The sequence below is a fragment of the Cyprinus carpio genome, chromosome A5, assembly GCF_018340385.1.
Source record: "Cyprinus carpio isolate SPL01 chromosome A5, ASM1834038v1, whole genome shotgun sequence".
NCBI lineage: Eukaryota > Metazoa > Chordata > Actinopteri > Cypriniformes > Cyprinidae > Cyprinus > Cyprinus carpio.
In genome coordinates, this window is record NC_056576.1 from 14,355,749 (window position 1) to 14,381,304 (window position 25,556).

The 25,556-nt window shown below is 36.3% G+C and overlaps 2 protein-coding genes across 9 annotated transcripts; both read left to right on the forward strand.

The window, feature by feature from the left end:
• Positions 1-35: 35 nt before the first annotated feature.
• On the forward strand, positions 36-12,081 carry LOC109058526 (G protein pathway suppressor 2-like). 3 transcript variants are annotated; one of them, XM_042754378.1, is made up of 12 exons: positions 36-604; positions 942-1,059; positions 1,198-1,307; positions 1,420-1,532; positions 5,954-6,033; positions 6,160-6,239; positions 6,425-6,599; positions 6,764-6,847; positions 9,244-9,320; positions 9,434-9,529; positions 9,638-9,721; positions 11,359-12,081. In XM_042754378.1, exons 1-12 carry the CDS (start codon positions 602-604, stop codon positions 11,449-11,451), a joined length of 1,113 nt encoding a protein of 370 aa, XP_042610312.1. In that variant the 5' UTR covers positions 36-601; the 3' UTR covers positions 11,452-12,081. The 3 variants fall into 3 exon arrangements, with proteins under 3 accessions (XP_042610312.1, XP_042610322.1, XP_042610316.1); XM_042754388.1 differs by having other exon boundaries at positions 37-202; positions 11,359-12,080; XM_042754382.1 differs by having other exon boundaries at positions 40-604; positions 6,163-6,239; positions 11,359-12,080.
• Positions 12,082-17,494: 5,413 nt separating this feature from the next.
• On the forward strand, positions 17,495-25,495 carry LOC109082764 (cellular tumor antigen p53-like). Of its 6 annotated transcripts, XM_042754349.1 has the most exons (12): positions 17,495-17,687; positions 18,395-18,466; positions 18,695-18,740; positions 18,827-19,003; positions 21,339-21,522; positions 22,895-23,007; positions 23,164-23,273; positions 23,367-23,506; positions 23,603-23,700; positions 24,596-24,699; positions 24,875-24,975; positions 25,056-25,495. In XM_042754349.1, exons 2-11 carry the CDS (start codon positions 18,420-18,422, stop codon positions 24,969-24,971), a joined length of 1,116 nt encoding a protein of 371 aa, XP_042610283.1. In that variant the 5' UTR covers positions 17,495-17,687; positions 18,395-18,419; the 3' UTR covers positions 24,972-24,975; positions 25,056-25,495. The 6 variants fall into 6 exon arrangements, with proteins under 6 accessions (XP_042610283.1, XP_018953143.1, XP_018953153.1 ...); XM_019097598.2 differs by having other exon boundaries at positions 17,496-17,687; positions 24,875-25,495; XM_019097608.2 differs by having other exon boundaries at positions 17,496-17,687; positions 18,830-19,003; positions 24,875-25,495.
• Positions 25,496-25,556: the final 61 nt, after the last annotated feature.

Genomic DNA, 25,556 nt, shown 5'->3' on the forward strand with positions numbered 1-25,556 from the left:
CAGTTGAAAGCTGGGCTCAGTGGGTTGACGAAACATGCTCACTGACTCGTGCCGTCATCAAGGTCCGCCCACAGCGGAAGTGCGCCATACTGGGTTTCCTGTCGTTTTCATTTTGGTTAATTACTGATGCGCTTGTTCATTTTTCTTTAAGGAAAGCCTTCAGACAAGCTCAGCATTCTTTTAATCTCAGAAACGGACAAAAGTGCGTTACATGAAGATTCCATGAATGTCACTGCAAGAGTTCTATTTAGTTCGCTGATTTTGCAAGCTAGCTGACTAAACTGTCACTTGAGCCGTTAGCCTGCTAGCCTAATGGTCGGGTGTTAATGCAACTTACTGCGGATAGGAAATACTGAAATCACTTTGTCTTATTAAACCATGCGTATGAAATATGATTTTTCTTGGACAGATTAACTGAATCGACTGTCAAAACATTCCGGTTACTGCAAGCATAGCCAGCTAGCTTGTAAAGTCCTCACAGAGCTAACGTTAACCCAGAGTTTGCTCATTTACTGCCATGTATTGCTTCTCAGATTACCACATCTCTTTCTTCTAAATAATATTTTGCTCTAACTCGTAGTCTTTGGTTTTTAGAATTGATATGGTAAGTTGGTTTAAACAACGTTAGCAAGGCTTGTCAACTTTTTGACAGCTGCTTTAGTTTGTGTTTGTGATGTATCATTCTGAACCTTTCAAATGTCTAAATTGTGCTGTACAGCAATACTAAGAATGTTATTGGTTCCGTTATGTTTTTCAACGTTGTCATTTAACAAGGTTAAATGATTTCTAGACTATCAGTTCCTAAATTGTTTCTCACTCGGACTATTCTAACGTTAGTTGTGGTTAAAGGCCACTAAAATCTGAATTCAACTCATTAGTGACAAAACATGCAGATGCTGATCTTTATGTTGTAACATATTTTCCTAACATCTCGACTACAGCTGGCACCACCAATCCCTACCATCATGCCGGCTCTTCTGGAGAGGCCCAAACTGTCTAATGCCATGGCACGTGCCTTGCATAAGCACATTATGAGAGAGAGGGAGCGGAAGAGGCAAGGTGAGTCCAGGAATCCCCTGTATATTATTTTTACTAAATGAACTAAAATAATTTCCATGTTCATGTTGCTCTCCGGTGCTTTGTTTGAATTATACGGTTGTTGATCATGTGCACTTTGTGATCAATTGTTTGTCTCAGAGGAGGAAGAGGTCGACAAAATGATGGAGCAGAAACTAAAAGAAGAAGAAGAGAGGAAGAGGAAGAAAGAGATGGAGGAGAGAATGTCCTTAGAGGAAACAAAAGAGCAGGTGCATCTGTATAATTGCTGCATTCTAATACTTGGATTATTTACAAGTGATGTAGGAATTGTGCCTCAGGACTCCTGACCAGCTCTTTATTTCTCTCTTTCTCTTTCATTAGATTATGAAGATGGGAGTGAAGCTGCAGGGTCTTCAAGAGGAGAAGCACCAGCTTTTTCTGCAGCTGAAGAAAGTCCTACATGAGGAGGAGAAAAGACGTCGGAAAGAACAGAGGTACAGAAAAGAAATCTGGCAAAGTCAGATGTCGAATGGAAAAATTAAGTCTCCACACCATAAGTATATCCATCCCCAGACACCAGATGGTATCCAGTTTGTCTGGGATCCGAGCATCTAGTAAGCACAGTTGTCTGGTACCCAGAACCTACTCTTTTTTTTTTTTTTTTTTTTTTCTTCTTCTTCTTCTTCTTTTTATTAGATTTTTAAAACAACAGCACAAAAATAAACCAGAACAAAACAGAAATAAGAAACAAATGCTGTCAGCGCTGCCTTCAAGTAATATGAATATCTACATGACATAATAATACCCTAGATATAAGTTCTTCACAGTTCTATGGAGATATATCTTACTACCTAATAAACCGGTCACAAATAGATTTTACTAGTGGTGCAACAGATCACAAAACTCACGGTTTGGATCGTTTTACGGATCAGGAAAAAAAAAAAAAACAAGTTTGCATTTCATTTATTACTAAAAGCGTACTTTAAGTACTTCTATACCACAGCAAAAACTACTAGCTTAACTAATAAAACTCAGTAACAAAACAAGAAAATTACATAAATTACAAGCATCGATGAATACAACATAACACAGTTACAAATACAGTCAGTAACAGTAGTATTCAGGTGCAGAAACATAATAATAACATAACACAGTTACAAATACAGTTAGTGTGAGTAAATTCCGATTTTTTTCCTCTCATGTGGCACAGATCGGATATGACCGGTGAACGTGTAAGCAGGAAAAAACGCATGGATTCCATTTTTCTCAGATCGGATTCAGGCCTCATTCATATGTGGTAATAAATCGGATATGAATCGGATACGTGCATTTGCGTGTGCCATGTAAGCAGACAAATCGGATATTCCCCAGTAAATGCGAGTCGTACGTCATTAAAAAAGTGACGTCAACTCAGGTGGACACCACCAACTGAGATCACATGACTTATTATAGGCGTGATAGAGGACGAAGGATACACACAGTGGAGCAGTGCGGAGGTTTCATGTCTTTTAAGTCTTCGGGGCGAAGAGACAGTGCAGGCAAAAATGCAGGGTTACAGAAATAAATCCGTGTGGGGAGGCACGGTTTTAAGCGCTTTTTTTCTCCGCCGTACGAGACCAATGTTTTGCTGATTTTTTTTGTTGACTTTTCAAAATATTGTGGAAAGCAAAACACTGTATAATTTTATTTGCATCTGCATCCATTGTATTTCGTGCTGTTTTACTTCCTTTTCCCGGGTCAGAACGTCTACGTTTGGTAGTTTCAGCAGTGTATAGTGTAAATGCAAAAATTGGATACGGGTCATTTTTTAAAGATGATGTAAGCGGGTCGTCAAAAAAATCGGATATAGTCAGAAAATCGGATTTGGGCATCAAGACCTGCAGTGTAAATGCAGCCTTAGTTTTGATTATAACATAACACAGTTAATAATAAGGTTATTGGATGTGTTGTTCAGGTGGATTTTAATAATCTTTGCGTGGCCTGTACTGGTCTTAGTTTAGCTTTATTAAATCTAGCTAAAGAGCATTCCATTTTAACTATATGTTGCATATTCAATAACCACAGTCTTGAGATGTCTGCCTTATTGTTCCGCCAAAATTAACTATATGTTGCATATTCAATAACCACAGTCTTGAGATGTCTGCCTTATTGTTCCGCCAAAATTTTGTCTGATACTCAAAAAGGATGCTTTCACACTAACACTTTTGGTGTGCACCCGGGTTCATTTGACATCAGAGTTTGGTTCGTTTGGACAATGTGAATGCTGTTTTCCTAAAAAGCGTGGTCTGGGGTACGGTTTGCTTCTGATGTGATTGTGAACACAATCTTACTAAATCACGGAAGTGAACCACTATTAATGACGTATGAATCGGTCAAACTGTGTATTTATGCATTTACTCACTCGTTTTCCTGAAAAGCATGACTGACGTGCTGCAGCAGAAATTGATACCGCTTTCTTTTGAACCTTTGCATTACAATCCTGACAAATAGACGCATGTTCTGTGTGGGTTCTTTGGAAAGGAATCAGAATTTTCAAAATCCGAAGTATAAAAAAATGAAACGAGCAGGCATCCATTCATTTTGCCGTCTTCTACATAGTCGTTACTTAGTAACAGGGGTAAACAGCTGCCACTCTGATGACAAAAAAATACAGTATGAGGACAAAACAAAAATCTTAGTTGCATATGTTTCAGTGTTCAGACTTTGTATGACCCGCGCTAATCCAACTAGTGTTATTATACCACAAAGGATAGCAATGGAAAATAACTGCTTTACAACATTATCTTGTGGTGTTAAAACCTTTAAAATGGGGACATTCTCTTATCTCTTACTCGAGAAGACAAATATCCCTTCAAAACACCACAATCATAAAAATAAACAACAATGGAAAAATAATATAAAATGTAATAATAATTTGATCAGTGAATGAATCAAAATAATTAGTATATAAATGTTTAAAATGATTATAAATGAATATAAAAGAATGAACACGTTTGGTTGCTCTCTTAAAGCAACACACAGACACATTTTGCAACCAAGAATCCTTAGATCCTTCACACATGACTTTCACTTTATAAAAGAATGAACACGTTTGGTTGCTCTCTTAAAGCAACACACAGACACATATACATATATGGTGTATATATATATATACATACATAAAAAGTGTTGGCCCCCTTCTTGAAGTCTTAGTTTTTTGCATGTTTGTCACACTTTAATATTTCAGATCATCAAACAAATTTAAATATTAGTCAAAGATAACACAAGTAAACACAACATGCAGTTTTTAAATGAAGGTTTTTATTATCAAGGGAAAACAAAATCCAAAACTACATGGCCCTGTGTGAGTTAAATTTCTCTAGCCACACCCAGGTCTGATTACTGCCACACCTGTTCACAATCAAGAAATCTCTTAAATAGGACCTGCCTGACAAAGTGAAGTACACCAAAAGATCCCCAAAAGCTAGACATCATGCCGAGATCCAAAGAAATTCAGAAACAAATGAGAAAGTAAGTAATTGAGATCTATCCGTCTGGAAAAGGTTATAAAGCCATTTCTAAAGCTTTGGGACTCCAGCGAACCACAGTGAGAGCCATTATTCACAAATGGCAAAAACATGGAACAGTGGAAAACCTTCCCAGGAGTGACCGGCTGACCGACACAGCAAAATTAGGTCAAAAGACCCCACAGCACCAGCAAAGAACTGCAGGCCTCACTTGCCTCAGTTAAGGTCAATGTTCATGACTCCCCATAAGAAAGAGACACAAAATGGTCCCCAGTTCCAACAAAAACCATGCCAAAAAGAACTAAAGGCTGGCCTCAGTTTTGCCTCATCTTAATGGTCCCCAGACTTTTGTTCTGTGGACTCCATCATTTTGGGGAAAAAACTCTGTGGACTGACGAGACGAAAGATAAAAGTAACACCGCATTTCAGAAAAAGAAAATCATACCACCAGTAAAATATGGTGGTGGTAGTGTGATGGTCTGGGGATGTTTTGCTGCTTCAGGACCTGAAAGACTTGCTGTGATAAATGGAACCATGAATTCTGCTGTTTACCAAAAAATCCTGAAGGAGAATGTCCGGCCATCTGTTCGTGACCTCAGGCTGAAGAAAACTTGGGTTCTGCAGCAGGACAATGATCCAAAACACACCAGCAACTTCACCTCTGAATGGCTGAAGAAAACAAAATGAAGACTCTGGAGTGGCCTAGTCAAAGTCCTGATCTGAATCCTATTGAGATGCTGTGGCATGACCTTAAAAAGGCGGTTCATGCTCTCAAACCCTCCAATGTGGCTGAATTACAACAATTCTGCATAGATGAGTGGACCAAAATTCCTCCACAGCGCTGTAACAGACTCATTGCAAGTTATCGCAAACGCTTGATTCCAGTTGTTGCTGCTAAGGGTGGCCCCAACCAGTTATTAGGTTTAGGGGCAAACACTTTGTCACACAGGGCCATATAGTTTGGGATTTTGTTTTCCCTTAATAATAAAAACCTTCATTTAAAAACTGCATGTTGTGTTCACTTGTGTTATCTTTGACTAATATTTAAATTTGTTTGATGATCTGAAACATTAAAGTGTGACAAACATGCAAAAAAAAAAAAAAGGAAGGGGGCCAACACTTTTTCACACCACTGTATGTATGTGTGTGTATATGTATGTATGTGTGTGTGTGTGTGTGTGTGTGTGTGTGTATATATACACACACACACACCACTGTTCAAGTTTTTTTTTACTTTAAATTATTTTATTCAGCAGTGATGCACAGAAAAGACATATGTAATATTCCAAAAGATTCCAAAATTAAATACTACAAATTCACCCAAAAATGGGGGAAAAATTATCCAAAGCTGTCAGATTTTGAAAATGACATGTTTGCTAATCAGTTTATTATGTTTAATATGTTTACAGTGACATGACAACTCTGACTTCAGCAACATACCAGCCAAACATGGCCATCCACAGTGGACCGCACCTTCTCAGCATGCAAGGTGATCACTTTTTGGCATTTTTAATGATCTGTCAAGGAAGTTTAAAGCTATAAATGTCATTTAGACTCTACTAGAATTGCCCTTCAATAATGACTTCATTTTGCTCCACCACTTGTTTTCACAAAGCAGGTCAGGCTAGTCATGGGCGTCCAGGTGCTCTTCTTGGGGAACGCAGTAAACAGCTCTTCCAGTCTCCAGTCATTCCTGTGAGTGTGATATTTTAATGTAAATCAATCTGTTTGTACCTGAAACAAACAAAACCAAAAAAAAAAAATTTATAATGAGAGACACCCAGTTCAGCTACCACTCACAGATTGGATTTTTTTTGTGTGTGTGTTGTGTGTGCTTGTGTTCATTAAAAAAAATTATTGGTTGCTTGCCACCTTCTCAGACGCGTCATTTCCAGTCTCAGCCAGGATTCAGTGCAGGTGGAACAGAGCATGGCCAGTACTCTGGAGCCCAGGCGAGTCATAGCCCGTATGGAGTCACCCAGTCACAGCATACATCACCTTTTGCCTCCAGTCAGCCGGTGCCAGCCAATTATGCCAGTGGTTCACAACTTAGAGGTACCCTGTTTGTATTTTCCCTCAGTTCTTATGATTAGATGTGGATATATGTTATTATTTGCTTGTAAGACTCAAAAGGATCTTGTGTTCATTTTCTTGTTGTGTTCTTAAACAGGGTGTACATTGGTGATGTACATTGTGATGTTATTTTTTTCCATTTCCAGGTGCATCAGCATTCCAGACCATGCAGTACTTGCCCCATCAACAGCAGGGTTATGCGGTCCACAGTCACTTCACCTCTCAGCCAGGTGTGTGTAACATGTCTGTGTCAGTAGTGAACCGTGACTCTTGAACCTAGGCCCTCTCCCCTACCCTCGTCAGGGAAAAAACAAACTACCAGCATAGTTTACGATGTCTTCTTCTAAAAGTCATCTTTGACAATTGCACCTTTGAAACAAGAGGCTAATACAGCCTTAATCAGGTCACACACTGGACGAGAAGCGCCACACCACACCACGTTTTTAAAATTCGAACACATTGTTTTGAATGAGTGTACGCCACCGCCGACTGTCCACAGATCTCAACTGCGACTCTGGGTGCTGTTCAAAATCCTGCTGCTTTTCCATTAAAGAGCAGGTCAGATGGTATTTTAAAGTGTCCCAATATTGTATTGGAGTCCCCTACATCAGGTTTAAATCCATCTAAGGTCAGAAAACATTGTAATTTTCTCAGAATATACATTTAATATTAGAGTCATTTGCCAATGATTAGGAAATGATTAGTTTCAAGCAAGTTCGGAGCAAGCCCCTCCCTTCCTCAAGCCTACTCTGCTCTGATTGGTCAGCTGGCCAAACCTGTTGTGATTGGCACAGAGATGAGTCCTTGAGCCAGTTAGCCAGCGCTACCATTGATAAAGCACCTTTACATAAAACAATAATATAATCAATCCGTTCTTATAATGACATAAAATACAAAAACACTTATGCAAGCGAATCGTGCCCACAGCTAAAGTTTAGCTGCTAAACTGTGAACACTAGGTGGATACGTTAGCCGAGTCCTAACGTGACTAACTGATGAAACAATACAATTTGTAAACCAAAATATGTCTACTGTAATGTTTGAAGAACGACAGACAAAAGACGCTTGGTCTTAACTTTTAATCAGAACGCAGAACAGTTGTATCACAGGAGCACCAGCCGAAATCACTCATCTCTCCTTCATTAACCCTGTAACTGCCAGTGCAGCACAATAAACAGCAGTTTCACAATTATTATAAAGTCTGTGTGCTACACTACATTCTTTATTATTAAACAAAGTAATTAGAACAACGTCAGTCTACAATAATCGACATATTCGTAGGTTCACTGCGAATTTTTAGAACTACTTCAGTAAGACAGTAATATCGTGCTTTACCTGTAAACCTAAAGCTGCACTAGGTATACATCACATATTGGCAAAAAAAAATTATATTTTGAGCACTCAATTGAAAATGTACACCTATACGTATCAATCGTACTACTTACAGGTCGTGGTTCAGAGAGCTTGTTAGTCCAAATTAAGAAGATTAGAAGCCAACGAAGATAAAAGCCCAGATTAGAGAAGCAGTTCTTGATAAAATGACAAGCACACAACAAAAGGCTCGAATTGTATTTCTGTGGTATTCTTGAACACCGCGTCTTCTCAACATGATGTAAACGCACTAATAGCAAAAGTGTTTGTGGGCAGATCAGACTCTGTTCGTATTCCGCGGGCAGGCGGGGATTATGCAAATGTGTTACCAGTGACGTGACCGTAACAGGCAAAAGAGTCGAAACATATAACGACTCGTTACGGCGATTCAGAACCGACTCTCTCTTTTGAGAGACAATATCTTTATTTATCATGCACTTTTTTGATTAACAACTTTGCAGATTGTTTTCATTTAAGGATAGCTGCGTTATAAACTGCAAAAGAGAGATTTTTCAAAAACCCATCTGACCTGCTCTTTAAATTGCATTATATTTGTCCCAAATTTTGGTTAATGTACATAATGACTTTATCCTAGGCTGTTTCGATTTTCAGTGAAACGTCTATCTTTCTGTGGTTCTAAAAAAAGTCTGTGCTTCATATAGACTGCAACGGATCGCACTTCCAGCCTTCATGAGACGTTTAAGTTACTTTTTTTTTTTTTTTTTTTTTTCAACATGTCTTCGGATTTTCATTCACGTTTATCTCGTGTTGGAACCAATAGAAAAATAGAAGATTGATTCACGTGCCTCTTGAACTGAATTTAGTGATCTCACACCACATTAAAGAGCAGAAAAACACTTGTATTGTTTGTATTTCATGATCAAATTGACATAATTTAAAGACAATGATTTGTGTTATTAAAATAACAAAACCTGTTTATTGCGAAAAACGTTTAAAATGTTCAAAAGAACATTTATTTGCAATAGAAAACTTTTGTAACATTATGCATGTTTTTGCTGTCAATTTTAATTAATAAAATGCATCCTTGCTGAATAGAAGTATAAATTTCCATAAAAAATAAATAAAAATAAAAATCTTACTGAACCCAATAATTTGAACTGTAGTGTATGTAGACAGTAGACAGCAAGGCAGCTCAGTAAGGTTTTTAACAAGGCCTGTCCACCATAAATGTTTTCTCCATTGTCTTTTTGGCAGACACCTTCACAGTCCTTCTGTATTACTACTTTCATTCCAGGTTATATCCCCAGCGCTGGGATTCCCCTGCAGAAACAGTTGGAACATGCTAACCAGCAGTCGGGCTTCACAGACTCAGTAAGTAGGGCTGGTCAGGATGTAAACTGATAAACTGGGAGCAAAGGAAGGACAGCTGAGTGCAGAGTGTCACTGGATCCCTATGTCTGATATACTCATATTTGTGTTTTCAGAGTCCATTGAGGCCCATGCATCCACAGGCTCTGCATGTCAGCGCTGCAGGTTTGCTGCCTACTGCTTCTATTGCTGTCCAGATCTCTTCTGGCAAGGTCAGAGCCAAGCCAATTAATGAAATCTACATTAACTTAGTCTTCCTAAGTAGTAGGATTAATTGTTATGTTTTGGGCATTGATGTCTTGCTTTTTTTCTTTGGACAGTCTGGCTTGTCATATGTTCATCCACCAAGGCCAACTTCCCCGGGCGCATTCACGCATGGAACGCCCTCACAACAAGCACATGCGGTGAGTTCTGTCCAAACCAAGTATACCGTTTTATTTATAGCATGTATGTACATTTCCTTATTAAATAAATGCTGTTATTTTTTGAATTTTATATTCATTAAAGAATCCCGGAAACATTTGTGATTATATTACATAATGCATAACGTATGTATGTTATATAATATCACAGTTTCTACAAAAATACTAAGCAGCACAACTGTTTGGCTGTAATGGCTGCTAAAAATTCAGCTTTGCCATCACAAGAATAAATTACATTTTCAAATATATTAAAGTAGAAAAAAGTAATTTTTCATGTTATAATATTTCACAGCATTACTGTATTTTTGATCAAATAAATGCAGCTTTGGTGAGCATGAGAGACTTCTTTCAAATTATTATTATTTTTTTTTAAATATTACCAACCCCAAACTTTTGAATGGTAATGTGTGTGTGTGTGTTTGTTTGTGTATATATAGTATTTGATACACATCAGATCTCTGGCCAGAATTTTTTTTTAAAAAAGTGTAACATTTTATGTAAAAAAAAATAATTGTGGAACAATAATTTACAGGGTGGCCATGGGTCCTTAAAATGCCTTATTCAGATTCGATGGCTCTTAAATATTTTTGGTCACATTACTGCAAAAAATTTCTCCAGTCTGACAGACCCAGTGACCGTTTTCTCACGATTGCAAATGTTACATTTGATTTTAGTTAAATAAACAAGTAGTGAAGTAGTCGAGTAATTAAGATACTTACATTTTAGACACAATGTTGAATGTTTTGTTCCGTTTCGCCAACTAAATTAATTCCAACTTCCAAACAAAGATCACAGCAGAAGTATTGCGCAATCTCAAAGCACAGAAGTTTTGTTTCTGAATGATTCAGTGTTTTGAACAAATCAGTTAGTTGAATGACTCACTCATTAAGTGACTTACCGCCACCTTCTGATGCGTTTTGTATGTTTAAAAGTATGTATTTTTCCCCCCAACATTTGTTATTTGTATATTCAAAATTGTATTTAAAACCTTAATCTCATAACATCACTTTATTGCAGTTGTAATTGTGCACTGTAAATTATTTCATTTGTTTGGTATAGAGCCTTGGTGTAAATTGAATCTATTGATTAACTGTAAGGATTTGACATGAAATATGATGCATAAATTTAATAAGGTTTAAAAATGGCCTTTATGAAGGTAAAAAACATCCTGAGGTTAATATCAAAATATGCAGATAAATGTAAAAGCTAATAGAACACAGATTAAATATTGCTTCAGAATAAATTTTAAACCACCAGAAATCTTGGTGATGCGGTGCTTTTGTGGGGTTATTTTGTATGGGATATATATAATTTCTGACAGCATTATTTATTTATATATATATATATATATATATATATATATATATATATATATATATATATATATATATATATATATATATATATATTTAACAAATTAAATATTACATTATACGTACGTCAACAAATGTGTGATTTCCATCAGAGGTTTGGTCTTAAATTTCACATCAGGCGGTATTAAAAAGGTCTTTAAAAGTCTTAAATTTGACTTGTTCATATCTGTAGACACCCTGATGTAGTATCTGATTAAGATCTGTATAAGGAAATTGACATTGTTTTTTTCTCCTTTTGTTGTACAGGCTACGTTTCAAAGCTCATCTCAACCAACCCCTCGCCACACCTACCTTTCTCACAGCCAGTCAGGGCAGAGGTTTTACCACCATGGCAAATAGCGATTCATTTCAGTCTAATGCAGAATGTTAGGGTGTGAAGATAAGATTCACCACTAACACTTTGGAGCCTTTTGGATTAAAGCTACAAAGCACACAATGCTTGGCATCATAGTGTTATGACGTAGAACACATGACTGTATTAAGTCATTTCCTCTGTTATTCTTCAGCTGTTAGACCTCCCTTTGCCACAGGGTGTGCCATTTATTTCATTATTACAGTGGGATGTGTCTGACAGTTTCTTTTATGCATTTGAAGACATCGACAACAGCTGTGCCAACATTAGTAACATTATAATACTACCACTCAATGACACAACTAAATTTAAATCTGGTTTTAAAACTAACTAAACAATATAGGAACAGACTAGAAGATTGTATTTCCATGTTCTGTAACAGACCTCCCACTCAGTGCTGTCTATAACTTGCATTAACATTGATGAATACACCTTTTGCCTAATTCAAAGAACAGGAAAATAATATTTTCATATGATTTTAAATTGCAAATGTGATGTTTTTAGCCAACCAACTGAATTTCACAAAACTGCACTTAAAAATATGAATATTATTAATAATCTGTTTAAAAGAGCTTGTTAAAATCCTAAATAAATAGCTGTGTAGAAAAAATATTTTTGACTTGTCATCTTTTAATTTTTTTCTTTGGTCTGTATTATTCTTTTTAGGGTTACTGAATTATGTGGTTGGGTGGAAGTGTGTTTCGACATTGGCTTATGTAAAAACCTTGATGATGAAATTCATTCAGAACTCTCTCAACAATTTAGGAAGTCTAAGATCAATTTCGATCTGTTTTTTTTTTTTTTTTTTTTTAGGGTGTTAGGTTGTTTCTCTTAAATACTGTGGAAATCCCCAGCACTGTTGACCACATAGCACTTCACGTCATCTTGAAAGCAAGACAAACTTGTAACTCTGTCCTACCCTACATTTCCCTTGAGTCTGACATCAGGAATAGACTATGGTAAGCTGAAGGACTACTATTTTTTTTTATTTTATTTTTTTAGATAAATCTTTATCATAAGGCACACAAATTTACAGCTTTCCAACTAACCCATAAACATCTCATATTCTGAAGCCATTAGAAGTAAATCACTTGTTTTGTATTGTTAAAGGGATAAATGAAAAGTCTCATGATTCACTTACCCTCTTATTCTCAAAAACCTTTATGACTTTCTTTTGTGTTTCATAGAAGAAGAAAAATGTTTGGAATGAAATGAGGGACAGATTGTTTATTTTTGGGTAAACTGTAGTTTTATGAAGTTATGAGGTCATCTGACAAGAGTACTGTGAATAAAATGCCATGGAAGTGTGTGGTTAGCCATCAGAGTCTTCCAAATAGTCCTCTCAAAAACCACTAAAACATTGGCAGGAAATTATGGAGGAAGTCGTGTCGGTTGGAACTGGTCTGCCTCCCTTTGCATACCACTGCTTTTACAGTAATTGCATTTACTGAAGGGTCTGAGAGACACCTTTTTGTGGTTGCATCTCAAAGATGAGATTAAGTTAAAGAAAAAAAAAGTTTATTTTACGTAACAATTTGCATAAACAATACACGTTTTAAATGTGGTCAAGTCTTGAATGTTTGTGATTATGTGTAAGTGTGAATTAATTAAGTGAGCATAAAAATGTGTCAGTATATACATGCAGAAAAAGAGCGGGAATTGTGCGTGTGTGTGAAAGAGAGCAAATACAAATTTAGCTGCTGATTCACCCCCAGCCCGCCCACTTACTGTTGGCCTCAGCTGCTCTCTGTCTCAATCCATCATAGATTAAGCCAAAGTGAGAATGAGAATTATGTGACTGTGACCGATTCATCTTGAAGATGACATAAACCAAGCTTCTTGAAGAAATAAAAGGCTACAAAACACCTAAAGTGCTCATTCACTCCTTTGGTTTAACTTTTGAGTGTGTGCTCAGTGAATAACAGTGATCCCACTGATCGGTGACTTAAGTAAACTCATATGTATGCGATAATCTGAGATGATCATGTCTCTGAAACAGCTGTAGAGTCACAGTTTCCTTTTCAATCTGACCCGAAAGACCAAACCTCAGAGTTCATGTAGAGCAGCACATTAGTCAACTCTAAACACTAGAGTCACCACTTTCAAAATAGAAACTTCTTCAGCTGTTGTATCAGACTCAAACGAAAGCCATTTGTTCATCACATCTCTCAGTGTTGTGTTTGTTCTGTGTGTGTTTCATTTAGTGTGTACAGCGTGATGCTTGGTCAGTTAGTCAAATCAGGACAGTGACGTGAGAGGCAACATGTGACTAAACAGGCGGGAAGATTCAGTTCATCGGAAGCGAAAGAGAGAGCTGCAAAATGTCAGAACCGAGTACAAACAAGTCAGTACAAGAAGAGAACATTTGGTCGTTAGCATAATTTTTGAATGGGAATGAAAATGCAGAATTTATAGGACATTGAAATGGTTGGGAGGTTTTGTATGCAGGCCAGCCAGCAGGGCGGAAGTTGATAATGCAGTTTGAGCCGGAATGAGAGAGAGAGAAGGGAGGGAGGGAGAGAGAGAAAGTGAGAGAGAGAAACATCTAATGACTCAAGGAAGATGGGCTCCTTTAGAAAAACAAGAATACATTTACCGACAGCAAAAGAAACAGAATTCTTGGTGTATTACTTATTATAACAGGGTTTTTTTTTTTTTCAATGAGATGGTCTTAGTGGGATTTAAGTGTGTAGCTGTTAATAGTGAAAGTGCAGTGTCTCTTGGCAGGGAAATACTGCATCATTGGGTACCGATGATTATGGTTTGTTTGTTTTTTTTTCGAGTTCTGTCTCCCTATAAATCAAGTAAGTGACAGTATCCGAGTACAATTATTTTTTTCTTTACATTTTACTCAATGTCGTATTTTACCAGGGTTTTGGTTTTAGTTGTTGAGATGTTACAAGCTGTATTCATTTATGTTATAGGGACAAAATACATTCCCGGGTATTCTCGAAGGTATGCGGTCCATCCATATATTTAAAAAGGCGTACGAAAAACTATTGGTTGTCCCTTGACCCCCCTTGATGACGTTTTTTGCTCTTATTTGTCAATTTCACTGCAAAAAACTCACGTAGCCACCTTTCTGTCTCAAACAGATGAATATTAACAATATTCGCGCTCCGTTAAACGCAATAAATTTACGAAATGGATCCTACGTATCCTTCGACTTCGTATTCGGGATTTGAGAACTTTATTACAAGTTCTAGGACTGAAGCTCCAAACAATAACAGGTGGGTGTTAAGGTTGCTGACCTGTATACGAGCTCTGCATAAATGTCTTTATTTATCAGCAAATCTGATGTAATATTGTTCGCTTTTACATTTATTTATTCAATTGTGGAGATATTTCATCCTGGTTTTAATATTCGTATCCTTGGTTTGGGCAGAGGTTCCTGATTGCTAAATGCTAAGTTACATGTGCTTGATAAGAACTGTGATGAGACACAAGGAAAAACGATGTTGAATCTTAGTATTATCTCCGAATTATGATTTTTAGTGATTATTTATTTCGTCTTGTTATACATTTATGATTTTATATGCATTATAGAAAATTAAAGTTGTGCAGTTAAAAATGTGTCAGCCATTTTGAGAGTATGCAGAAGATATGCAGTGTTTTTTTATACATTTCCTCATTTCCTTTCGATTTAAACACATTATGAGATTAATTATTTTTTTCTTTTATTATGCAGTCATTCAAGCTTTTCTTAGGTACATTTTTTGCTATTATGTTAACTGCTTGTCAGAATTACACTTTTGGAGAGAAAATGCGGAAATGTTACATGAGGTGACATGGGGTTTATCAGTTATTGTAATCATCACTGAAAATTAAGAATTCCAGTTTTGGACTTGTATGTTTAATACTGAATATTTTGACAAATCGATTATATTACAGTAATAATACTAATAAGCTAGAATTCATTTTTTCTAAATATACTTTGAACAAACATACAAACAAACATACATCATTGCTATTAATGAAAATATATGCTAGAAATAAAATTACACAACATATATACAATAAAAAAAATCATTTCTTGTAAAATTATATTTCTGAGTGTTTTTTCAAAGTTTGGGAAAAGTGCCTATTGAGGTTACATAAATGTAAGAGTTTACAGGTGATTTCTATTTGCTTGAATAAAGGGCACACACTATAAACGAAACAAAGTATATTTGGTATAATTATCTGATTTTTCTTTTAACAGAAAGAAATTCCAAAACCAGGCGATTTTTAGCTGTATGTTTTAGAGCTTTTCTCTAATGTTCCCTCACACACAAACACACGTGCACACACCAGAAAGCTTGCCTTTCTCGGAAGCATCATCAGAAAAAAAGGCACTAATTTAATGTTTACTGTTTTGTTTTTTTCCTTTTTCATTTGTCCACAACTAGATATATACCATCGATCATCATAATTTTTCCTTTCTGTTGAAAAAAATTAATTACAAAACATGAAGTTGTGTAAAACCTTAGATATGTCATTTGGAAGGATGTTCTAGGTGATGTAAAGGCAAAGATAGTCTTTGACATCATAATTATTTTCTCATAATGTTATATAATAAATCATCAGCAATTAAGTGTGCAAATAGCAAAGGAAAAACAATAATTAGTAACAAATTTTCATTATGTCTTTTATACTGTAATGGGTGTATTACATATTCTGCAAAGTATGTTTTTTTTTCCTTTCCCTGAAATATGTGAATTATACCACCGCACTTTGTAACTTTAACCATGCAATACAAAATATATGTGTGGGATTCTACTTTTGTCTTTTTTTGTTTTACTCGTTTCTTTTTATTATAATACCAATAACACATTTCAAAATGAATCACAGTCTTTATAAATGAATCGCAATATCAAATTAATTGTTTTTGCTTGAAAATATTAGATTATTTTGAGAAAATACGTAAGTGATTTGCATTGTGAGTGATTTTTCTTTTTTTTTTGTTATCTATGAGAACAATGGAGATGCAGAAGTGTAATTAGTAGTTTCATATGGGAGTTTACATTTTAAATTATAGTTCTAAGCTAACCTTTTCTGATGTTTTTATTTCTTCTGTGTGTCATTAAATCACAAAATGCAAAACGGAGAATGGTGGTAATATTGACTCATATTCTTTATATCACCGGTTGCTGCATCACAGTTTCTGTTGCAGACCAAAAACTGTAATATATGTACAAACGTTTTTTTTTTTGTCTCATAACATGCCCTCATAAATGCATGCATTCTGTAGAATGTGAATTGAAAAGTTAAATATTTTAAATGTGGGTGACATAGCCTATATGTAAATAAAACTTTTGAAATTGTATTCATCATACCACTTTCGGTCTGAGTGGTGACTCGATTATGAAAGACCTAATTTTCTATTATGTAAGTGATGTGGGGACTCAACTGACTGGTCAGAAGTTTCAAGTATGATTTTATAACTCACGGGTAGCAAACACAGAAATTCTGTGGCTGTGATGTGGTTGAACAGTTCTTTTGGTAGGCCTCTGGAGTTCATTATTTGGTGACATTCCTGCAGCCACATACATATAACATAATATATGTCTACAAAAATGAGTGACTTTCGGTTTATCCCTCTGTTAAAGACTTTTATAGTTTTGATTTGATGCTTACCATGCCATATCCTGGAGATTTTTAACTTTATTAGAATCAATGGCTCATCTGTCTCTGTGTTATCAGTCTCTAACTTCTTACTTTGCCTATGCATCGATAGACAGGCGTTGCAAAATACTTCATGTCATATATATATATATATATATATATATATATATATATATATATATATATATATATATATATATATATATATATATAAATATATTATCAAATAGAATTAAAATCAAATCTTTCGTACTTGGAACGCAGTGTAATAAAGAAGGACTGGATATTTCAAACAGCTTCCTCGTGATGCAGAATCCGCGCCTTTTGTCTAGGTGTCTATTAGAAACGTTAATTTTCTGCAGATTTTTATTTTTTCCATTTAATTCCTTCTCCATGTGAGCCCGGTTGTCAGTCAGGTGACGCTGACGTCAGCAGACTCCTCCTACAGGGGAATCCCCTCAAACTCCACGAGTGGATTTTTTGCTTAGTTTGCAGTCCGGTTTTTGTGTTGTTTTGGTTTTTGTGCGAGACACTCGGAACTCATCACGGCGAGACTCTTACAAGAGTAACGAAAACAACCGTTTGGGGAGAGGAGGTCGGTGAAGTGAATTATCGCAAGGTAAAAGAGAGACAATTGTGCCGATTCCTAATTTGTTAGAACATAAGTTCGTTTTTCATTAAGTGTTTGATTCAAAACTATTTCGTGCATTAAAATCGGGATTTCGAGTACAAGGTTACTTAATGCGTGCGGATATTGTTATTTTAACGAGCTGACGTCGATGCGATTAAAATTTGTTTTAAAAAATTGAATAAAACTAATGAATTAACACGAATGGAAACTCAGAGGCCCGACAGCGCTTTAAACGATATTTAAACTAGCGAGTTAACGTTAGCTAACTTAGCTAGGTAGCTAGCAGTCGAAAATATTAAAATGCGCTTTTACTGTAACAAATTGATGTGTCTTTTAGAAATTTGTATTTAATATCTAAGTATTGTTTCCCCTTAAACAATATTTACAAATGTGCATTTAGTTTTAGAAGCAAATTAGCTAACGTTCACGTAGTTAGCTAACGTTAGCGGTGTTTTCGCAAGGTGCCTCTCAGGGGTTCGTTTCTGAGTGTTTCCACTGAGCCTAAAATTGCACTTAAAATATTTACAAACGTGATTTGGTTGTTTAATTTAAAAATGTAACCCACTTCTCAAAAAGACAACAACGACGGCCGAACCGTTTTCAAAATATCGAGCGATTGTGAGGTGTTGTTGTTTTTTCAAATCATATTTCCCTCAAGCGCTGAGCTGACTTAAAGTTTTGTGTTATATCTGTAGTATATCTGCGAATCTAACACAGGCCATGGCAGAAAGTCAAGAATTTGCTGACCTGTGGGAGCGAAACCTCATGTAAGTTTGCAACTCTCTGCTGAGACCCGGAGCTGGTCATCTCCTCAGATTTGTGTGGTTGCAGGCAATATTATTTCAGGTTTCTGGAATCATTTCTGGGTATTTATTTTATTTTTGGTTGGTCAAGATCCATTGAACTTGTGCATCAATACTCTGTAGTGTGTATGGTGTGTGTTTTATTAGTTTAATGCTAAACCAATTCTCTCTTTCTTCCAATTTGTGTCTCAGTTCCACTCAGGATGGTGGCCCTTGCTGGGACTTAGTCAATGATGAGGTATTTTTTTAAAGCATGTATATGCACACACAACCATACTCATATTCATACTTGTTTTTTCAATGCTGGACTCTTATGTGTTTCAGCAGTATCTTCCAGGCTCTTTCGACCTGAATATATTTGGAAATATGCTGCCTGAACAGCCACAGCCCTCCACCTCCCCTCCGACCTCCTCTGTTCCCGTTGCCACTGATTATCCGGGGGAACATGGCTTCAAACTGGGCTTCCCTCAATCTGGCACCGCCAAGTCTGTCACCTGCACGGTAAGTTAAAAATACATACGCACACATACATCCATGCATACAGTACTCAAATTACATAAAAAGTGGCATTTGTGTGTACACGATCACTCATATAACTCCTCTAATCTCACATTATACGTGCACTATACACTAGCATCCTAAATAAATGAAAATAAAATGGAAATAAAATGGCTTCTAGTGATTGCATAAGTGTTCGTGATAACATTTAGTTAAAAGTTAGTGACCGTTAGTAGTGAACTAACGTTAGTATGTATTAGTTTAAGTGTGTACATGGTTGCACGTGTACCTGAGGTCATGTAGAGACTTAAATAGTCCTTTCTGGTGAGCGCTGCATTGAAATGTTGCCAGGATACCATGAGACTTCATTCATTCTCCATCGCCTCTTTCGTTCCTGTCCTGAATAATGCTTCCAAATTCCCATCTTCTGTGTATTCGCCACTCAAGTTTAGAGAGCTGTTGTGGTCATTCAGCCTGTCAATCTAACATCTGGAGTAAGGCAAATAAGAAATTGAATTTGGCAGTTTCTTATTGAATTTTCTGCAGACATGAATAGGCATGTTGTCATGTGGAGCGCCAGACAGTTCTCCAGTAGGGTTGGGGTTTTAAAAAAAAGTGCCGCCCCACCACCACCCAACCAACCCACCCCCCTCCAAATCTTCTCTCTTTCATCTGTTGTACTTTTTTTGGTTCAGACCTTTCATATCCTAACTTTTTAGCAAGACTATAAGCTATTATGTCACAACCATACATAACTGGTTTGGAGAACGGATAGAAACAAGTATTTAGATTCAAATGGCATAAAGTTATTAGAAATTCATCATGTATTTGTTTCAAGAGGTTGCAAAAAGAAATGGCTGTGTGATTGGCGTACGTTTACACTTATGCATTTAGTAGATGCTTTTGTCCAAAGCTACTTACAGTAGAGGAAAAGAACTCATCACACAGCCAGTAACATTCATTGTGTACAATTCCAGGTTTATTATAAAGCTAAATTAGGAAAAAGCTATAGCTTATGTAATTTGTCTGTGTATTTTGGCAAATACAGTTTAATACACACTCTCTTGACTGTCCAGTATGTAGAAAGGGGTGTTGCTCTAAGATGGCTGCATTCTTGTCAGTCAAAGAAGCTTTCACGTACTCCTCCGTGTACAATAACATTCATGTTAGTAATGAGTCATATCTCTAGCTTAGTCAGTCTCTGTTGTGTTTAGCCCTCTAATATTATTAAATCTGACAGAACTTATATTTTATTTATTCCTATAATCAGTGAAATCTCCTTGTTAATTTATTTTCTTCGTTTTTTTTGTCTTTTTGCCTTTTATTATTTTTTGAGCAGGATGTTTTTATTAGTAAGCCTGTATCTGTGGAGTTTGAACATGTCTGAACTTGTCCTCCTAGAGCAGTGGGGGGAGGGGGGTGTCCTCAACAGAAACTGCAGGCTTAAGACTCAGAGCAGGGACATTTAGCAACCAAATTTTTTTTTTTTCAGCTTAACCATATGCAGAATTGCATCCTGTGAAACAGAGTTTTAGAAAAGTGAGTAGAGTTTAAGGTTGTTATAGTGCAAGTCAAACTGGTGTCTTTCAGATCCTGTCATAAACAACAGGACTGCACATGATCTGGATGGTAAGAGGAAAATACAATTTTAAAAGCTTAAATGTGAATGTGATAAATTACATAGTTTTTATTTTAAAATAGATCAGTGTAATAATTTGTGTCTGAGTGTTTTTTTTTTTTTTTTTTTTTTTTTTTTTTTTTTTTTTTTTTTTTTTTTTTTTAAATCTGTGAGTGTTTGTTGTGAAGTTTGAAACTTTTGTTCCTGCTTGCAATTTTTTCCGTCCTTTTTAATGTACTAGGTTTTGGTTAGATTAAACAGATATGTTTGTATTTATTATCTGGAATAACATATACATATTAAATGTGTTAAGTAAAAAAATGTACATATTTTCTAAATCAGCAAGCTTATTGTCAGAGGCTGTGTATTTGCTACACCTGTAGTGGTGGTGCTTCAAATGGGATGAACTTATTATTATTAGCACACTGTCAGCACGTTAAAACCTCTCTTCAAGACATCCACCTTTAAAGCACCACTGCTAAGGAAAAAAATCCAGCTGACGTAGCTGACCTCACTGGTCAACTAGTAGTTGATTGTTGGCTATCTCTTTTTTTTTTTTAATCAGCATTCTCAGGATTTGTAACTTAAATATTTTGAATTTTCTATTAACTTGTGTGATTACTACAAATACTAATAACTATGACATATTTTTTTTGTTTTTTTTTCAGCGTGCGACTTTTGTTTATATGAATTTGATCTTTTCCTTTTCTTTGATTTCAGTACTCGTCTGACCTGAATAAGCTCTTTTGCCAATTGGCGAAAACGTGTCCCGTTCAGATGCTGGTGGATGTTGCCCCTCCCCAGGGCTCGGTGATCAGAGCCACAGCCATTTATAAGAAGTCTGAACATGTGGCTGATGTGGTCCGTCGATGTCCCCATCATGAGAGAACCCTAGATGGCGATGGTATAGACCTGCTCTTTCTCTCCAATCTTGCACCGTTGTACAGGAATACACTAGCTATACTCAGGGATGCACCGAAATGAAAATTCTTGGCCGAAACCAAGGCCGAAAACCGAAACACCAAAAGAAATTATGCCGATTATTAGTACCATTGCATTTATGGCTATGACTGTGTACTAACTTTTTACTAACTAAAATCAAGGCATTGCAATTGCATAAATTAATATGAAAGTTTCAAATAATAAATCAATTACAAATTTTGCAAATATTTATTTAGCACATTGCAACAATGCACAGTATAAAATAAAATTAAAACTAAAATGTTTAACTTGACCCCACTCATGTGTACATTGAAAAATAATGTACAGGCCTACTGGCCTGCAGAAAGGTTTTAAAATTAAAATGTTCTCTCATAAAAACAAAGTGCATTTAGGTCAAGTGCATTTGAAATTTTTCTCTGTAGGACTAAAGTGCATTACTTCTCCAGTAGGCAAGAGGGTTATCACTTCTGGGGATGGGGGCTTCAGACAGATAACCATCTAGCTGTTGAGCTTGTCATCTGCCTGACATTTGAGAAAGATTTGAGAGAGTGTATTTAAATAGGGCCAGGGCATAAATAAACATTTATATAAAATTAAAAAAATATCTAGCAGAAATATGGCTGCAATCTGATAGTCACATATATAGTAGCTTAAGAACAGAATAGCCTACGTATTATTATTATTATTATTATTTGAGGCACTTTCTTGCAGGATTTCACTTAACATATCAGACAACGAGAGTGCAGAGACGAGTCTTTTTTTTTTCTGCGCTCTGATCTCCTCCTTGCGCTGCTCCGTCTCCGTCTCCACACGGGTTCTCCGCATCCATCGCGGCCTGTATCATTTCTCGTGCGCGCTGCTTTATTTCCGCATCCAAGTAATGGTCTTTATAACGCGGATAAAGTACAGTCGTGATGAAGTGCAGAGGATCCGAATAGATCTCAGTGAAACGTGTGCTGACAGACTCTAAGAGTGTACTTTTCTTTGTTTTCACTCCGTGGTCCGTCTCAACCTCTTTGCTTATGAGACGCTTTTGTGCTGCGATTAAAGGAATAACGTCCGCTACAGATGCACCAGAGGAGCTGATCTCTTTAGTTAGCTGCTCAAAGGGAGCAAGAAGAGAGAGAATGTTCTCTATTAAGACCCACTAATTAGAAGTGAATGTCGAGGGGAGCTCGTGGTCTGCGATATGCAGGTGCACGCGCAGGTCGCGGTTTCTGTTTGTGTCATCACAACATTTTCGGCCGAAAATTTTCGGTGGCCGAATATTCGGTGCATCCCTAGATACAAGTTCCACTAAAAGTAATTAACAGGGCTGTTTACTCCCTGTTCAGGATTGGCACCTCCTGCTCACCTGATCCGAGTGGAAGGAAACTCGCGTGCTGTTTACAGAGAGGACGACATGACCTACAGGCACAGTGTGGTGGTTCCCTATGAGGCTCCTCAAGTCAGTCTCAGTATTTTGATCTGTAATAACATTAGACAGCAAGAGTAAATGACAAAAAAATGTTTTGTCTGCAACACAGCTATACGTTTCATAGTTGTAATGTCACTTTTCCTGTGCTTTTTTTTTTTTTTTTTTTTTTTTTTTTTTTTTTTTCAGCTGGGAGCAGAATGGACAACTGTTTTATACAATTTCATGTGCAACAGCAGTTGCATGGGTGGCATGAACCGCCGACCCATCCTCACAATAATCACTCTGGAGACTCATGAGTAATTAGTCCATCTTTGATTCCTCTGTTAGTGAAATGTATTCCTATGTGGATACCAAGGATCATCAAATCTGCTTTTACTCTGGTCTTGCAGTGGTCAGTTGCTGGGCCGCAGGTCTTTTGAGGTGCGTGTGTGTGCGTGCCCAGGCAGAGACAGGAAAACTGAGGAGAGCAACTTCAGGAAAGACCAGGAGACCAAAACCTTGGGCAAGACCCCTTCTACCACCAAACGCAGTAAGTTTTGCATGTGTGAAATAAATTCAATTAGACTGCACATTCACTGCATTAATTTCTTCAGAATGTTATAGTAATGTGAATCTGATCTGACAGGCATGACTAAAGAATCATCTTCATCCACACCTCGACCTGAGGGCAGTAAGAAGGCCAAACTGAGCACGAGCAGTGATGAGGAGATCTATACCCTGCAGGTGATCATGCACCTTCTGTCTCTTTTCTTTTTTATCATTCTCCTGTGATTTTCATGGAAATCGTAATGGGTTTTATTGAGGGTCAAATTAACTAATTTAAAAAAAAAACTAAATTACCTGCTAAATGGTTGTGCCACATAATGATAGTAGGTTATAAATTAAGCTTTGTTTAAAAGGCACTATGATTCCTATATATATATATATATATATATATATATATATATATATATATAAAATATAAAAATATCTCCTGCAGCCTCTTGTCCTTTTATGTCTCTCATGTTCTTTTTAATGTATAACTTTATTTCTTTTTAAATGATTTAATTAAAAAAAAAATGTAACCTCTTGAATTTGAAATTTATTGCAATTTGCACACGTACATTACAGTACAAGTACATTACAATTATTGTGCGTTTCTCAGAGTCAGCTTTTGTAGAAGGGTAAGGTGCAGTAAACATTCTCAAAAAAAAAAAAAAAGTGCAAGAGAAAGAGGGGAAAAAAAATCCCAAGTTGTATTGCACTGCATCTTAACTGTACATAAATGATATTGCACCGAACATAAATTTTGCACAGGACCAGTAATATTGCACAGTAATATTGCTCACAAAAATAACAAATTAATACACTGTTGATTTTGTTACATTTATTATGAAACTTTTTATGATTACCCCTTATTTAAAAAAAAAAAAAAATCATATAAAACATTTTAAATTTCCACTGTATGACAGGTGCTTTGTAAATAAACATGCCTTGCCATGCCTAGTTATTATACTAACCTAGCTTGTGCTTTTTAAATGGTATTGTGTACTACAAATATGGTTGGCTAAGACCTTTAAAAAAAAAGAGTGTAGTCTGTGTTTGCATGACTCTTAAGATGAGCTTTCTCTTCATGCAGGTGAGGGGTAAGGATAGGTATGAAATGTTGAAGAAGATTAACGACAGTTTAGAATTGAGCGACGTGGTACCCCCATCTGATATGGACAGATACCTGCAGAAATTGTAAGTGATATCATGCCACAACTACATCCTGTACAAATGTCTTTTTTTCTCAAAATCAAAACTGTTAACGGCATCTACCAACAGAGCCCATTTGACACCTATATATATATACACACACTACATTTCATTTATTATTATTTGTTTTTATATCATTTATTACATTTTTTCTTTTTAGAGTCACCAAGGGCAAGAAGGAGAAGGATGGCCAAACGCCTGAGCCTAAAAGAGGCAAAAAACTAATCGTTAAAGATGAGAAAAGTGACTCGGATTAGGATGGTGGGTTGCTGAACAAAAAAGAAATGAATAGTTTCGCCTTTTTTGACTGCCTTTCTTTTGCCTTTGTTTGACCAAAGCAGGTTGTCATAGGGAGCATTTGGTAAACTGCGCACCCATGATCCCTCAGTCCTGTATGTCATTTTTCATCTTGTTCACTCCACTGGGACCTTTGTAAGTCAGCTGATCCAGAAGAGGTCTATATGAATGAGGCTAGTAATGGCTGGGTGTAGTAGGTGTGTAGTACTTTTTTCGCACTGGAGGAGCAATACCCATTATTTTCCAAACCCAATAAATGAATGTCCAGCAGTGAGGTTTAACAGTGTGTGGGAGTTTCTGCTCTCTGGTAAGGTTGTGAATTTGTCACTGACTTACTGGATGCCCACTCTGTTGAAAATGTACTAATGCCAGTATTTTGTAACCTGTTTTGTAACCAGTTTTTTTTTAAGACTATTACTGATTAGATGAAACCAGCAGAAATGGTTACAAGCCAAATAACTATAATAAAAATCTAAAAACAAAATAACACTCTATTTTTTATTTGGAATTCCTTTTTATTAGGTTAATTTCCGTTGATATTCATA